This window comes from Gavia stellata, chromosome 9 (assembly GCF_030936135.1).
Source record: "Gavia stellata isolate bGavSte3 chromosome 9, bGavSte3.hap2, whole genome shotgun sequence".
NCBI classification, from domain to species: domain Eukaryota; kingdom Metazoa; phylum Chordata; class Aves; order Gaviiformes; family Gaviidae; genus Gavia; species Gavia stellata.
Genome location: NC_082602.1, coordinates 26,465,943 through 26,483,039, shown reverse-complemented (window position 1 = coordinate 26,483,039; position 17,097 = coordinate 26,465,943). Strand labels below are relative to the sequence as shown.

The 17,097-nt window shown below is 44.2% G+C and overlaps 1 protein-coding gene across 2 annotated transcripts in view; it reads right to left on the bottom strand.

The window, feature by feature from the left end:
- Window positions 1-17,097, bottom strand: part of SUFU (SUFU negative regulator of hedgehog signaling) — a 94,395-nt gene that overhangs the window by 34,363 nt on the left and 42,935 nt on the right. For both annotated transcript variants that reach the window (XM_059821125.1, XM_059821126.1), the window contains exons 4-6: window positions 9,471-9,613; window positions 6,850-6,935; window positions 4,711-4,783 (exon numbers count right to left, since the gene is read on the bottom strand). In XM_059821125.1, the coding sequence (XP_059677108.1) occupies window positions 4,711-4,783; window positions 6,850-6,935; window positions 9,471-9,613 (302 nt within the window). The remainder of the gene's footprint in view (window positions 1-4,710; window positions 4,784-6,849; window positions 6,936-9,470; window positions 9,614-17,097) is intronic.

The window sequence follows — 17,097 nt, the reverse complement described above, 5'->3', positions numbered from 1 at the left end:
ACAAGAGTTCATCATTTGCAAAGTGCCTGGACAACCACTGCTTGTCAACGTGCTGGGGTGTTCAGTAAAGGACAAACGTGCAAGGAGACACAGGTCTGTGGGCAATGTCAAAGCTTTTGCGTAGCTTTCTCTATTAGCAAAATACACAAACTCCCTCCCTTGCAAATTGGACTTTTCCAAGCATGTAACCACCGTTTGGGCCTAGGAAGGTGTCGCACACCAACCACAAGCAGCTGGATGCTCTCAGACACCATGCATTTTCTCAAGGACACGTGCATCTGTTGCCAGCAAGACTGCCCTAAGCTACAGCCAAAACTTCCACAGGACAGACACCTACCTGCTAGGGGAACTGGCGTTAGTCTGAATTTCCACCTATGCCCCACAAGGGGGTAATGTTGAGCTGAACAAACTCAGGGCTGAGCTACACCGAGGAAGGGCTGCTCTTACCTCTGTCACCTCTCCCCTGGCACCGAATCAACCGGGCTCGTTTTCCCCTCTTCTGAAGGGGTGTCACTTCTGCTACCGCTCAGTGGCACTAGCAAGATCTCCATCTCAGTGCTTACATCTGGGTCACCTCATAATAGGCGAGAAGTCCCACCGCTTGCGGGACAGAAACTTTGAAGATTTGAGGAAAGAGCAGAGCTGTGTCACGCACAACGGGAGCAGATCTCTCCGCTCATTATTACTACCCTCCAGTTTGACCTTGCCACTGGAGTCAAGAGACTGTGGGAGCATCCAGCGCTTTGCAAAATCTGTTCCCTAAGAAGCCGTTGCCAGACTAAAACCCACATACATTCCTCCCCTTGCCCAGCTGCGCACACTGTGCCCTAGAAAGAGCATTGCCTGTTCTTATGACCATTCAAGAAAGGATTTGAGCAGCTCAAAGATAAGCACAAGCACTCAGGGTGTGGTTGCACAGCAGTTTAAGCTGATGTAATTTGCAGTGGCTGCAGTCCCACCCTCCTCCATGTGCTCCTACCCCTTCCCTTGAGCCAACTCCTTTTTTTTTTTTTTTTTTTTTTTTTCCAGCTGGATCACCTCCCTAAACTGGCTCTTTGGCTAAGAGCAGAGGCAGAAGCTTGTGGCTGGGGGCAGGAGCAGAGCAGTCCTGACTTAGATTTAAGCATTCAAGAGACTGTCTTCCTTCTGCCTCTCTCCCTGAAAGACTGCTCCTCATTGAGATCTTCCTCTGGCGTCAGGGGAAACTGGCTTCTATGAAAACGTAATGGGAAAAGCTGAGAAATAATAAATCTGCTGGGATTTTCTTTTGTTATATCCTAAACATAAAATTAGTTGTTTCACCCAGAAATAGAAGTTGTGGAAAAAGAAATAAAAATACATCCGATCCTACATATGCAAACGATGCTCTAAGTGAGATTTAGCATGTGGCTCCTTCAGGAACCCTCCGCAGTGCTCTGTGAGGACCCAAATCAGCTGGCATGATGAGGTTTAACTTGTCAGCACAGTTATTTTTCATTCCAGTGACTGGGGAAGCATGTGGGAGTCACCAAACTTGCCCAGAGGGCCCTGAGGACCTCGTTGGGCAGAGGCTCTGGTGGGATGTGCTTCTCCATCCCTGCAGCCAGGGCCCCTGCTCACAGACACAGTCGGGGGCTCTGGACAATGCACAGAGCTTGGGGAGGGGCAAAGGGACTCATCATCTGCATCTCAGCTGGTTTGCAGAGCACTTCCTCAGGGGAAGAAGTGCTGCTCTATTGGCATCCCTTGGAGATCAAGGAGGGGCTGATGGAAACGAGCTGGCTTAAGGCAGCCTAATTTGCATGCCTGTTTTAGAATGTTCGCAAGTATTGATGTTGAAGGGGGGAAAAAACCCAAAAAAACCCTATCAGTATAGACTGTCAGCTGGGGCACTGCACAGCTTTACCCCATCTTTAGCCAGCAAAGATGTGTCTGGGCTGAGGTGCTGTTCTTCCTCCCTTAAAAGGGCAGCCTGAGCAGGAGGTTGGAGGAGCCCAGGGCAAAGGAGGTTCAGCTTCTTCCTTCCTCAGAGAAAGGATGTTTCTGTCCCATCTTCCTCTCAGCATGTGGGAGGGATGCTCTGAGGCTCTTATAAGTCATTGATCCCTTTCTAAACGAGCCAGAGCACTGCAGCGTGACCCGCAGAGCGGCAACCACAACTCAGGAAATTCAAATCAGCTTTATTCTCTTCTGAGATATCTGCTAAAACAGAAGCAAAGCACTGAGAATCAGCGCAGAGCTGGGGACCGACAGGGATTGTTTGACAGTGCTGCCAGGGAAATCTGAATGGCCTACAGGGAAGCCTGGCTGAACAGAAAACAGCAAGCATTGCCACAGCATTAATTGCCAACATCCTGGGATGACATCTTAGTTGGGATCCATTCTCAGCAGCTCCGAACAGAAAGTACAGCTGCTGCTGCTGCTGCCAGGGCTGGGTTTAGACCTCAACCAATTCCCATAAGAGACAATGCGGCCTCAAAACAAGCTCTGCCTGCTTCCCAGGCAGGCAATGTGCTTGCCTGCTCCCAGGAAAGTTCACCTTTTACTCTGCCTGCTCCCTCTCCCTCCTTCACCTATCTTCCACTGCTGCCTTTCAGCTCTCACACACCCTGTAGCACCACCAAGACAATGCCAAACGAATGACACTTTATCCTTTCCCCTCTAATTAGAGCAGGAGGCGCACGACGTGGCTGAACCCAGCCCGGCACAGCCTTGCTCCCCGCGCTTAGCAAAGGCTCTCTGTGGGACTCAGCACCACAGCAGCAAGTTTTGCCCTGTGAATCCCCAGGGGCTGCGGCAGTAGAGCGGGAAGGAGGTACACACACACACCTGCGCATACGTACTACTGCAAGGGCAAGAGAGAACAGAAACAGGAATGTCTTCAATGTAAGGAAGTCCGGAAAGACCACAGACATAACAGCGTTCAGTGGCAGGACACACTGGTGAGGCAGAGGTACTCTTTATTTGCCATAACTTGCCTTGGCTGACTCAGATTCCAGTAAGCTGAGCTACTTTTCATTTACAGTAAATTGAAGAAAACCCTGTTATCATTAGGAATCACCAGTGTGTAGAGAACAGACAAACACCCTCCAGGAGGGGAGAAGGCAAAATTTTGAAGAGCCTAAAAACTTTATAGGACTTGCAGTTGTATTAGCTCCCACACTGCAGGACATTTGTGGAACTTTTTTTTTTGGTGTGTGTCTCAGACTGTGGTTATTTTAGATGAACAAATCTTTAAAAACAGTAAAAGTAGAATTTGGTTTTGTTCTTAAGCTTTCAAAATAAAAGATGCTGTGAGGCAACTGAGGGTAATCAGATGCAGACATGCAGACCATAAGCAAATGCAATAGCTTGTACAAAACGTGCACATATGCACGTGCCCTACCACACTAAGCCATAAGTTCTCTGTTAAAGACAAATACTCAGTGATTCACTGAAACAAGGTCAGCACCACACTGGATTTGCCTGGGACTCATGTACTCCAGTACCGTAACTCTCCTGAAGGGATGCAGAACTGTCTCCCAAACACACAAATGAGCAATAGTCCATGGGATGGTAACCCATCCATACAAGTCCTATTCTGACCTTTAAACTTCCAAAATTTATTTGAACTCTGAAGAAGGAAGTTTAATATATCTTCCTGCACAGATTATTAATAACTGCATGAGATACTTTTGGCTTCCCATTATTTCTCAGACCGCACTACTTGGCCTCAAGTGACATCCTACAGAAATCACAGAATCACAGAATGGCTTGGGTTGGAAAGGACCTTAAAGATCATCTAGTTCCAATCCCCCTGCCATGGGCAGGGACACCTTCCACTAGACCAGGTTGCTCAAAGCCCCGTCCAACCTGGCCTTGAACACTTCCAGGGTTGGGGCATCCACAGCTTCTCTGGGCAACCTGTTCCAGTGCCTCACCACCCTCATAGTGAAGAATTTCTTCCTTATTTCTAATCTAAATCTACCCTATCACTACATGACCTTGTAAAAAGTCCCTCTCCAGCTTTCTTGTAGGCCCCCTTCAGGTACTGGAAGGATGCAATAACGTCTCCCCAGAGCCTTCTCTTCTCCAGGCTGAACAACACCAACTCTCTCAGCCTGTCTTCATAGGAGAGGTGCTCCAGCCCTCTGATCATGTTCGTGGCCCTCCTCTGGACTCGCTCTGACAGGTCCATGTCCTTCTTATGTTGGGGGCCCCAAAGCTGAATACAGTACTCCAGGTGGGGTCTCACAAGAGCGGAGTAGAGGGTAAGAATCACCTCCCTTGACCTGCTGGCCGTGCTTCTTTTGATGCAGCCCAGGACACTTAGTTGGTTCTGAGTTTTCTGCGTATCTCCTTATGCTTGCATATAAAACAAAGGAGGAATTTCCTGATCTATCATCTCTAAATCTTATACTGTTCCATGTTCTTTTATCTTCTTCTGTTTTCCTCCTTTCTAAAGCATGCAGTCCAAATCTTACCAATTTGTCTCATATATGAGATTCTGTTTTCCTGGTGTCCCTTCTCTAAATTTCTTCCTAGAGCCACCATCCACCTGGGGCTGGACACATGCACTCTTGAAACACCTCTGAGAGGGCAAAGGGAGTCCCTAAGACTTTTCCGGGATTATTGCAAACATTGAGAAAATCATAGCACTTTTACAGAAAATGATAGAACTGGTTTATACCATTAAACCAATTCTCCCTGGCTACTACAAAAGACATGACATTTTATAAACTAAAGACATACTTGCAGATGTGGGTCAATCTCAAATATTGTCTCTCCTCTTCGCATATCTGTTATCAACCAGGGGCCTCCAGCTCTACAAAGAAAGAAAGGTAATGAAACAAACAAGGACTTTAGCTAGTACTCCCCAGAGTCCCCCCCAGAGTCCTCAGAGCAGACCTGTGCAGGAAGGAAGCACAAGACAGAGTTTAAAACAGGCCTAGAAGCCCCTCTGTGTTGTGTATACATCCCATAGCATGCATTCCCAAATACATCATGAAAGCCCTCCATGACCTAGCTGTTATTTGCCTAGTATCTGGCACTATCAAGTCTTGCAAAGCAGTCAGAATTGACACAGGCTATCCCCTTGTATGCGTAATGGACCCATTACGCATAGAAGACTGAACTGGGTTTTAATCTTACAGGTAACTGAATTTGGACTGAGAAGTCCAGTGTAGCCTAGGTCTAAGGAAGATGGGCAAGGCATGGGGTCAAGATTTATACCTCTATTACATATCTAAAGATGCAGCAGGGTCCCGATAGGACTGCACTTTTTGCTGAGATCGGCAGTCATGCTCAGTACCATAAAAAGCTTATTGCTTTGATAAATATCCTCACAATAGACATTTTGCCTAGTTGGTACTTAATGGCCGAGTACTCAGATGGTTCAGGGAAATCTTTGTTTTCATTAGCAATAAAAGTCAGAAGGGTCAAGATGTTTCTCAACAAAGGTGATAGAAAACAGATTACTGTAAAGATTAACTATTCGGAGACTTTACTTTGGGTCACAGTGCAGGCAGACTGCAGAAGTCAGCCTTAGATGGTGCTTTTCATTTGAAGTAAAAACTGAAGTATTTTGGAATTGCCATAAAAATTTTCATTTTTTTCATGAGATACTTTGTTATTGCAGTCAAAAGCCCCCTCCTCTGGCCTTGTCTGTGTTACAGTCTCCTAAAGCACTTAGAGTGGGAGCAATAAAAGTTAGTATTTTATAGTTTTTCAGATGCATTGATAGCCACTCTTTTTTCACATCACTTTGGAAGCTGTTAATTATTAACTGCACAGGTGTGACCTGCTCCCAGTTCCTCACTGGGATGCAAGAGACTTTTACCCTGACTCCGTATCAGTGGCTTAGTAGTTTGCAGCTTTGCCTTCGAGTGATGCACATTTGGGTTTCATTTTATCCTTGGAAAGGTGCTTGTACCACAGCACAAAAGCCAAAATCCAACATGGGAACAGACTGAAGAGAGGGGTACTATATCTGTATTGGCTTAGAGGAGCCAGGGGAGCTGCAGGCAGTGTTTATTGTCTTGGGGTCCCAGAAACAAAGCTTGCAGCTGGACAAATTCACTCTACTCTAGGGCGTTCACACAAATTATCTGCACTTGCGCCTAAAAGGGAAAAGTTCAAGTTTAAGAAGTCCATCAGCAAAGTCTCTTCCAAATAATCAATCAATTAAAGGCCACTGTGATACTAGAGAGTGTAGTTTTGTGCCCAGGAACACATATTCAGAACTATTTTGTTTAAAAAAAAAAATCTTTTGAGCTACAATCACACAGCAATATCTTCCACTAAATATAAGAGAAAAATATTTAAATTAAACACCTGCAAGCCAAAAAAGTTTAGCTGCAACCTGGCAGCAAATAAAGCGCCAACATATCATCATATCATTTAACATTTAAAACCCATCTCCTCCTTAACCCAACGACATCTTTGTTTTGCCATGGGAGAAATAACAATGAACTTCACTTGCATGAACTGTTGCAAAATGGCCCACCATGAGTGGGGCCAGCTTGAGAGTGACTTTCTCACTTTCAGACAGTACTCAAGCTTTCCTAGGCACTGTAAGTCAGACCCTCTCCTTCCTTTATTTTGAACTACAGAGAGAGGTCACCAGTAACAGTTATCCCAGCTCTCTCAGGAAGAACCAATGAAAAAATGCTGCAGGAAGGAAATTAAGCTCATTCTGTTTCACCCTGGACTTCCACATGCATTAATCTGCCATTTAAGTGACTGTGCATGAGAACAGATTTGCAATGAATTCCCATCTCTTGCTACAGCACAGGATTAAGTAAGTTCCATCAACAAGTTAAATATTGTTAATAACCAATTGACTTGTTCTCTATGGAAATGCTCCGCTATTTGGGCTACATGAGCACTTACACCGGGACAGTCCGAAGCAGTTCCAAGATCCCTTGCCCGTTCCACTGCTGGGCCGCATGCAGTTCCTCAGTGCAAACTCCAACAATCTGGAACAAATGAAAACAGAGATACTAAACTGGATAGGAACTGTGCAAGAACTGTAGAGAAAATGTACCACGTGATGCTGGATCAAACAGTGCAGATACAGAGAAGTACCATTCCTTTAAACTAATTAGATGAGCAAGGACAAATGGAGCCTGAGACAACAGAGGGATTCTGCAATTCCTTATGCCTTCTTTCTACACTTACCATGTGAAGTGCCCTGGTCACGTAACATTTAATCTTGCACGGCGTGCATGAAGTTAACTATGAGCAGGGCCTGGTGACAAATCAGGGTTTACTGAAGATCCACTAGTCTGTTCTCACTTTTCAATCTAGTCCACACAAGACAGGACAGGTTAGGGTCTCCGCACATGCAAAACACTGATCTGTCAGTCAACTGCTACAGGCAAAAGCAATACTGCACCAGCAATTTCAATCAGGCAAGGGACTTGCTGCCACAAGGAAGTGCTTTGGTGCTCACAAATCCTTGACCAACTCAGTTTGCTGACTGGTTACACCCTACCCGGCACCATAACGTAAAGCTGCTTACATATCGCATAATCCACTCGTCACTGTAGGCAATTGCAGACTTCTGCCTTCCTGTATAAGGCAGGATGTGTTTGCTTTTCAGGATGGGAGCTGCCACACTGAGCAATACCAGATGTGTCTCTCACAGCAGCTGAGATCAGCCGCTTCAAATGAAGGGGTGAAACACCATTCAGCTGATAGAGGAAGGCAGTTTCTTCCCGATCCATCAACCACTGGCTTGTGCCTTTGAACACAATGATTCACTCTTTGGGATGAAAAATTATTTTAGCCATGGCCTTCTATTTTTTTCCTCAATACTCTAAGCCTTTCCTAACGGCACTGAATTTTTGGTCCAAATCTGTTCAACTGATGTTTTATCAGAAAAGAAAACCGAAAACTAAGTTCTGAAGAGCAGCAAGCAGAAGTGCATGATGTGCCTTTGCCACAAGCGCGTATCTGCACTGAGAGAGATCTGCGTGGAAAACCATCAACATCAGCATGTACCCAGTTCTGCGCACCCGACCTCCCCTGCCCCTTGCAGAGCTCACTTTCTCAGGACCCAGCCCTTGGAGATGCACTTCATCCCCACCTGTCTCCCAGGCTTCCTCCATGAACAGCTTGAATCACCCTTGCTTCACCACACCCCTCCCTGAGCCTTCATTCACTAATTACATACAAACAGCAGGACTCTAAACAGGAAATTATTTGGTGTTCATTCTTTTCTTTTTGCAATCATTTATCCTCATGGGTCAAAATAAATCCATAACAACACGCATCAAACAAAGGGAAAAAAACAGGTCAACCATATGTGTTGTGGCAGATTAGAGGCCAAGAGCCTCAGGATCCAGCAAGTTGACTGTCCTTTGATCCAGGACAGCTGGGCACTAAAGAAGAGATGCAGACTAGTGCAGCACTAACTGAGGAGTCAGCCAGGAATCACCCTGCTTAGCTTGGCTTTCTATCTCTGCTTCCAGGGCCCACAACTCACTTTTCACTGATTAATCATCTTTTTCTTGTTGATAAAACACAGACCTTTGGGCACCTCAGAAAATTCAGGAAAGCCTTTGCCCTTGCACAGCAGGGCATAGCCTTGTGCAGGTCTGTGGTAATGGAGCTTCCTCTTACATGTTGCAGTTACAGTCAAGGATAAATGGGAGCAGTTTGAAGCTTAAATTGTAAAATACAGACACTTGCATTTTCCCATAGCATGGAAGCTCTTCCGTGGAGCAGGGAGAAATCAGCAGTTGGTATAAACTCTTCCACTAGAGTTAGTAACTCCATATGCAATTTAAAAATGACCAAAGCAGTCCATACCTAAGAGACATCACTGCGAAGAAGGGCTTTGTGAAAGCAAACAAACCTGTTCAGCCAAGGAAGCTCCCCTCACTGAATAGTAGGGTTAAATTGCAAGGGATTTTTTAAATGTTTCTTTTGCAAAGCAAACCTGAACCTTCCTCTAAACAAAATACAGGAAAACCCACTTAGCCTCCAAAGAATCTTTGTGTCAATGCTGCAAGCTACATTTCTGCCATTAAATAATGCTAAAGCAACTCTGAGTCCTGCTCCAAACTCTTCTTCTCCTGGAACTGAAACCAGTGGATCACTTACCATGGATCCACTTACCATGGATCACTACCATAGAATTAATTTGAATTTAGCACTACATTACCTTTTAAAAGTGTTTGTCTTAGCTTTTTTTCCCCTATGTTCATGTTTGAAATTTCAGAGCAGTAATGTAATATTCAACTCCAGGTCTGTTTCGGGGTGTAAATCTTCTCTCCATCAGATCTCTATCTTGAGAGCTGAGTGTGCCATTGCTCAATCCTGGTAAAATGCTTACTGAATACCTCCGGAGTAACAACTCAAAGATGAGAGCCATGGTAATCAAGTAAGGAAGAAAGGTGGAAGACAGGATAATAAGCATCTGACTTATCAAAGCTAAATGAAATGTAAGGTTAGCCACATTCCATGCCCAGGAGGTGACAGTCAGAGCCACCATTGCTGGGTCATACCTGTAGGAAAGTAACGACCCCAAATGGAGTCTGCACTGGCTGCATCTGAGGGTCTTCTGTCAGTAACATATGCTGGATTCTAGATTCACTGTTGTCCAAAGGGCTGTGCCACGATACATGGTCACCGCTGCAAAAGGTGTTTTCTGCAAGGAAGAGAAACAAGAAATATTTAGTCTGTAAAGTCTGCTAGAATATTCCTTCTGTTAGCATCTGCTCCTGACCACTGTGAGGCAGGGACCTCTGGTCTGGACCAGGACAGTCACCGGTGGCTAGTCACAGTGACTGCCTCCAGCCAGCTCTGCTGAAACTCTGAGTCAGCTGAAGCACCTGAAGCAGCAAAGGGGTCTCATTGAGCCATGTGAATTCAAGCACTGACTTTAAAATTACCATCTCTTGAGTCCCATGGCAAAAAATGGTGTCCTGCTTTGATATTAATCCCAACACAGGAATACCAACAAATACAATTAGTTTCTCTCTCATTTACTATTAGTCTTGTTTTGTGAGAGGGTGCAGAGTCAGCAGGCCATACTGGGTGCCTATGGGACGGCAATTCATACTTAATCTGCAGCTCTGATTTGCCACAGAGAAAAGATTCTGAAATGTGAATTAAAGACAAATAATACTGTGCTATATCTCATAAAAATCCACAGTCTGCTGCCCAACTTGTGATGGTCTAAGTCGAAGTCACTTTCTCTCCCAGTTGTCTGGTGGCTCTGGTGCAGAATTATAATTAGTATGTTCCTTCTTTCCCAAACAATGAGAAAACCAGTAGGCTATAAATTTCATTTTGCGTCAGAATAGACTGCATCAAAACGAAGAGTCAGAAATTATCCTTCCCCTCTTCATGACTGTAAGCATTCCTTTCTTTTCCTCTTCTCCTACTTAGAAAGACAAAACCCCCAGATAATCCCATGTTCCACAGCTGGTGCATGCCAGAAGGCACAGCAGTACCCATCTGTATGTTGCTGCCCCATCACAGGAAAAGCTAATCCTTGCTTTCTGAGTGAGCTAGAGGTAAAACAACCAACCATGACCATTTTCACACCAATTAAAGCATGCTCCATTTGCACACAGTTCCTAGAGCATGTGTGCAATAATGCTGCCTAGCGAGCTGCCTTGTCCTTGGGTCTTGTGCTTGTCCCACTCCAGGTAGAGCTTTTATAGCACATACAAATAAACAGCCTGGAAGCCATAATCTGCCCTCTGACATAGGCGTAGTGCCCCAGGGACAAACCGAGTACTGCCTGCCTGCTTCCCAAGTCAGTGGCAAGCACAGCGCCGCTCTCCCTGACCAAGGTCACTGATGAAGCCAGTCTGGGCTGCTGTCCTCACCATGGTCTCTCCCGAGGCCATTCTTACAGGAGAGGGGAAAGGGAGGCCTTGCCCACTGGAGGACGACTAGGACTTCCACTGCAGTCTAGAAAATGTTAGTGGTTACTTGAGTTGCTGTCTGTCAAGACTGGAGCATCTCATATGATACAGAGCAGGATCCAATCCAGAGGAGTGTTCTCCTCTACCCTACAGCTACGAGCAGATATGGTCCTGGATCTTCAACCTAACCTTCCCACATCACCTTCCAAATACATGTCAATAGGACATCTCTTATTCAATATCTATAGGGCTTATCTGAGAATCCTGGAACATGGCAGCTTCTGCAGCGGCAAGAGAGAAACAGCATTTTCCAGTAATTGCAGCTTTGTCCCCAGTCACATTAAACAACAGACAACGAGGAATCAGGTGCTCGCACGCCACTCACTGTGCGTCAGCACCACCGCGACTGTGTGCACGCACTCTTGGCCAGCAGCAAGTGCAGTATGCTTCGAGGGAGCCATCAGTGGCAGGCAGGTAAACTAATGAGAGTTACCTCGCAGTTGCTGTGGTTAAAAATACTCGCAGTCATCCCTCTGAGGAGCTAACTCATGCTCACCCATGCATGGGTTCGATGCAGGGTGCCCTGGGCAACTCGTAGTTTCTCCACCAGGTGTCCCCATTGGTGTGTATTTGAAAATTGCTTGTAGATGTTTTTTCAGAGTGACTTCTTGGACAGCTCATTTGATTAAGAATTAAAATAAACTCCAAATACCATAAGGAACTTAGCCCGAAAAACGAGGCATGTAACAGAAGTGTTGTGATAAGTAAGGGAATGTTTTCCTTAGTTAAAATAAGGAAAGAAAGAAAACATAGCAAATGCAAGCTGCTTGAAAGAAAGTTTGTCGTTATGTACACTAAACTACACGCTTTCAGCTATGTGACTGAAAGGAGTGGTTCAGATATTACTTTACTTTTAGAGTTGGGGAAATACAAGACGACAGAAATGAAAAACAAGATTTTTTTGGTTTTTTAGTATCAAAATTGGATTAAAGAAACAGCACTTAGAATGTTGCAAAGGATCTTGTGATATTTTCCAGGTTAGCCAAAATGTGGCTGATTAATTTTTTTTTTTTTTAAATGATAAAAGCCTCTCAGTCACAGTTTTCAGGAATGAAACAAAGCCACAAAGAGCTTATTCTTGGGCCCTGTCTTTATACCACAACATTTTGCCCATCAAATGCTCACACAATTCTATGCTGATCGATCGCTGCGTTTCACTGCTGGTGCTGCTTCTCCTGGGAAAGCCCAGCCCGTTTAGAGCAGGTTTTCAAATGCAAATGTCTCTGCTGGAAACCCACCTGTTTATGTCCATGTGAACACTGAACACTTAGAAAATCTCCCTCTCCCTTGCATGCACATGAACACCACAAAATTCACACAGACTACTCAATTAAGTCACAAAAAAAATTTCTGCAAATAACACAAAGCCAAATTAAAACACGTAAGAGTGCAAGAAATTCAGAATTACAGCCTGCTTGCTGCATTGTAACCCATATGGAATGTAAGATCAGCTCTTGTACAAAGACCATAGCAGCACTGAGGACAGCTTGAATTGCAGGACTTGTAGCCACAGAAACTAAGAAATTACAGAAACAAAGGGCTAGATAAGCGCTTTCTCTTGCCTCATGTTGGAAACAGGGATGAGCATCCTCCCTTCCCACCTTTCACACTCATGTTTTCAAAACAAGACAATCAAAATCTTTCTAAGCATTTAAGTTTTAAACAATGTTTTAGCCAGAAAATCCTAAAGTTTTAATAAATGATTCCTCCAAAGTAAATTTGTAACTAAATTTGGGGCTTTCATGAATGTTGAATTAGAACATAAAACATCCAGATAATTCCTCAAAAGTCATCACAGCACAGATGGATGTGAGAAGTCCCCTGGGGTTTTTGCATCCTTCTATCATTTGCAGTGCTGTCTATAACTCACTTTGTACAACCTGCCTTTCACCCACAAACATGTACAATGAGCTAGTATTTCCTACATGTACATATGTATTTCCATAAAACGAAGCGATGAATAGGCACAGGACACATGCGCTCATCTCAGGTACATGATGAGCACAAACACTTTACAAGGAACAACACACTTCAGTCAGACATGCCGAAAGACAGCTCCTGTTGTTCCCAAAAATGCATCCCCATGTCTCCCATAACACGCGGACTAACCGGAGAAGCAGCCTGCCATCTCCAAACTAATTCCTGAGATCTCTGTTTTGCACTGCTATGAACCAAGGATGGGATTAGGACCTTCAGTGATAACGATACCAACATGGGTCTCTCAAAAACATTCACAGTTTTATAGCCATACCTCTCAGTACACATTTTGATGCCTACTGCAGATGTCAAATGAGGCACCTACACTCACAACTGGAAACTACTTGTATACTAAATACTTGAAAATACAGACATGAAAATAGGTATTAATATACACGTAAAAGAAACGTTGCATCTAAAAAGAAAAGATTACAGGAAGAAGTTTATGTCCATGGAGCACTGACCCAGTCTGACAGGATCCACTGCTACAAGCATCCCAAAACAATTTCTAGTTTTAGGCCAAAACATGACTCCCCTTTCAGATAAGCACAGAACATTCCTTTGCAAATTATCTCAGTTTAGTAATCCTGAAAGTTTACAGCCTCAGCAGCAAAGCTGGTTCTGCAAGGATCCCATCACAACGCTGATGCTGTCCTGGGCCCTTGTAGATTTGGGAACAGCCTCTGCTTTATCCATATCCATTGACAGCAACCATCAATCCAACACTTGTCACTCTTAACAAGCTCTGCTACAACAACCCTTTTGTAATGCAGATTAGTGTACTGTGGCAATGTTTCTTACTGGTTTTGAGGAGGGATTGAAGTACATCAGATGTTATAAAAGTCCTTTTGCACCATATTTCTTAATGAGACAAAATACATTTGCATCCAGAATCCAGGAAAAGGTGAGATGGCTTTCAGCAGTAGCTGTGAAAAATCACAGGCTACTACTGAAGAAGCACCTTCTCTGCCATTTCAAGAGGGCAATCTTCAGTCTGCCAGGACTCGGGTGTCACTTGCTGCTGCAAGATTTCTGCCTCTTTGAACTTCGGTGTTACCTGACTCCACAGCAAAGCCAACAGGAGATGTAACATGTCCAGGGAAGCCGTTTTATATAATGGGAGGAGTCTGACATAGTCTTCTAATAAATACCAAGCCTCAAAACGGTGGCCAGTTGGTGTGTTCCCATGCTCAGGAGTAAGCTTGGAGAAGACTTCTGTGAAAGGGGGAACTAAGGACGGTCCTTTCTCTGTGGGTTTGCACGTTGTGGATGGAATTCGTCATTGCCTAAGGAGGAAGGAGCTCTGACTAAAGCTTTTACTGCAGCTATGGCACACACAGGAGGACCCTACCTAGATTCACTTGTGTCTATGGTCGAGTGTAACACATCTCCACTCTTCTCCACTGCAGAGGGCACAGTTAACATTTTAACATTTTTTACAACCCTTCAGGAACCAAGTCTCTCCAAGAGCCCTGCCACTCTCTTAAGTTTGTTTGACATTGGCCAACAGGTTCAAACACTGTTAGGGTAGCACAGTCAGTCTTCTAGGCAGGAGAACAGCATGACTGCATAAGCCTTGTTTCCTTAGGTGAGCACAACAAAAGCAATAGTCACCAGAAAAAGTTACCAGGACCTCACCAGGGAATTGTCAAATGCATACGACAGATGGCAAAGCACAGAAATTATGTAGCCATCAACAGGAGTAATTAAATAGCAAAGGAACTGAAAGAAAATCATGTTAAAAAATTAAATCCAAATGATTTTAGTGTATGGCTAAATCACCAAATCCTCAGGAATAAACTAAGGCTCTGATTTACTGCATATGAGGTGATTCACAGGAACTGCTGTTGAATACTTCTGCCTCACAGTAAACCTGAGGTTGTGACACGTTCCCTCCATGGAAGGAAGAGCTAAGCTACCTGACCTGCCTCAGGATAAATACATATCTTTCAACAGTCACCATGGGAGCACTGGATGTGTTGTAAATACACAGGCTTGCTTACAGTAGCCTCTTGGACACTTGCACCCTTCCAGCTTTGAAAGGAGCACTAACAGGACTTAAACCTAATGTAGAAAGGTGATACATCCCCACAGACTTGAAACTGGTTCTTTTTCTGCAAGTTTGTGTTTTAACAAAAAACTACTGATTTTTTTTAATTATTTTTTTCTTTCTATTAGGAAGTGCTGATTCCATGAAATCAAACTGCTTCATAGGGAGGTATTGATTTCATAAGAACTCAACAACGAAATAATAAAAACATTTCATTTCAAACTTAGTATTTTTATTTTGTAATTTATAATAGCAAATCTGAAGCCCCTCTCCAGCTCCACAGAAATGTCTCTAAATTTCCCATAGACCAGCTCTTGTACCATTCTACTATGCAAAAGCAGCATAAGACAGTTATACCAGACCACTCTTTAAAAAGTCTTTAAAATGTCATTATCCATTTTCCTTTACAGCCCACATAAAGCAGGTGAGGTTCCTCCATGCAGCAATGGTCATAATTCAGCCGCACAATCTCTTCTAACTTTACTATCCAACTGCTCTATAATGAGAACTGGGGAAATAACTCAGAGGGAACCATTCCACTGTGGACTACTAAATTTTCTTTGTGTAACACTGCTCATGTATTTTCTTGGAGTGCATTCCCCCCCACCTTTAATTTGACTAAATATAGCTGATGCCTAAAGAAATAAAATCAAGTCATATTCTTAGCCTCAAGATGTTTTATAAACAGTGTAATGCATGCAATCTACACTCAAGTGGTGTTACCTAGCTCTAGAGAGAAACACAGATTACTTCCCACTGTATTTTCAATTTTTTTTTTAAACCTGCCAGTTTCGCATGTAAGGGATCCTGCTAGAAGCCCTTATGCCCTTGAATAGCCGCAGGGAGTAACTTGAAAAGGACAGCAACCCAAGACAAGTACTAGGATCTAAGAGAGCTCCATCCAAAGGGTGGCTCCAGGCTGAATCTGGGTCAGGGAACATCTCCAGTGAGCTTGCTACCTCACACCCAGAGCGGATGGGAAATAGCTGTTTGGGCATCTGGGAGTCAAATATCTTCTCTGGCACGCACATAGGGGACCTTATGGGGGAAAACAAGGAGCTGATGCTGTTCTATCACCAAGGAGACCGCAGGGGAACTTGAAGCATATCTCCTGTCCATGCACGGCCTGGCATACAGTCCCCAGACTGAGTCTGGCTCCAGGGCAGTTCAGACTGCACCACCCTGGTTCATCCAAAGGCCAGAAACTTCTCCCTTCTGACATGGTCACACCAGGCAGTCCTTTAGACAGATTTTCAAATTAGGCGAATAGATTTGTAGCCTGACCATTACTCTTTATCTCTTCTAAGACACCTCCTCCTTCAAAATGCCAGCTAAAATCTACAACAGGGGGGTTAAACTGTTCTGACTAATCAGTCCGATAAATTGGTCTGGACAGTGTGTTACAGGTTATGAGCTGATACTGCACAGAGTGGGAGAAGCCCTAAGTACACTAACTGCTAAGTGTGCTTGGTTTGGGGAAAACAGCTACTCTATTGCATTCATGTCCTTCAAAAGCAAGTTTCTGTGTTCTTCTCTTGTTTCTGCAGAAAGCCAGGCCATCACTACACGGTCACTTCATTCTGGGATATGTGGAAGAAGATGCCAAAAGAAACAATCCTGCTTGTCCTCCTGAGAAAGCAGCGGCTACCTGGATCACCCCCTCAAGCCAGTAATGTTGCTTAGCTATGCTAGCACGACACTTGGCACTTCTCTGCTAGCTTGGTCTAAAAAAATGTACTCAATAAACCTGCAACAGTGTGTGGCACTGGGGATGCTGGCATGCAAACATGATGACCACATCCCTCACACAAGCCAGACCTACATTATCTGCATCATTCAGAGGCTTGAAAACTTGCTGCGCCTAAGGGGTACGAACCTGCATTTTGTATCCAACGGTGATATCTCAGCTAAACTTCAGGCAGCAAGTCACAGACGTCAGAGAAATTCCGTATTTGAGGGCAAAGCAAAGAAGGATTTCAACTCCATGACTTATGGGTGCAGGAATGTTAAAAAGGCGCCCAGTGAGTTGCTGACCAGCACGACAGTGATGCAGCCAGACATTTAAATTGAATGCGGCTTATCCAATACTTACAGAAACAATGTAATTTATTGCATTACTATTACTCCATGCACAGTCGGTATAATTTATTATATAAATGTATTTTCTCC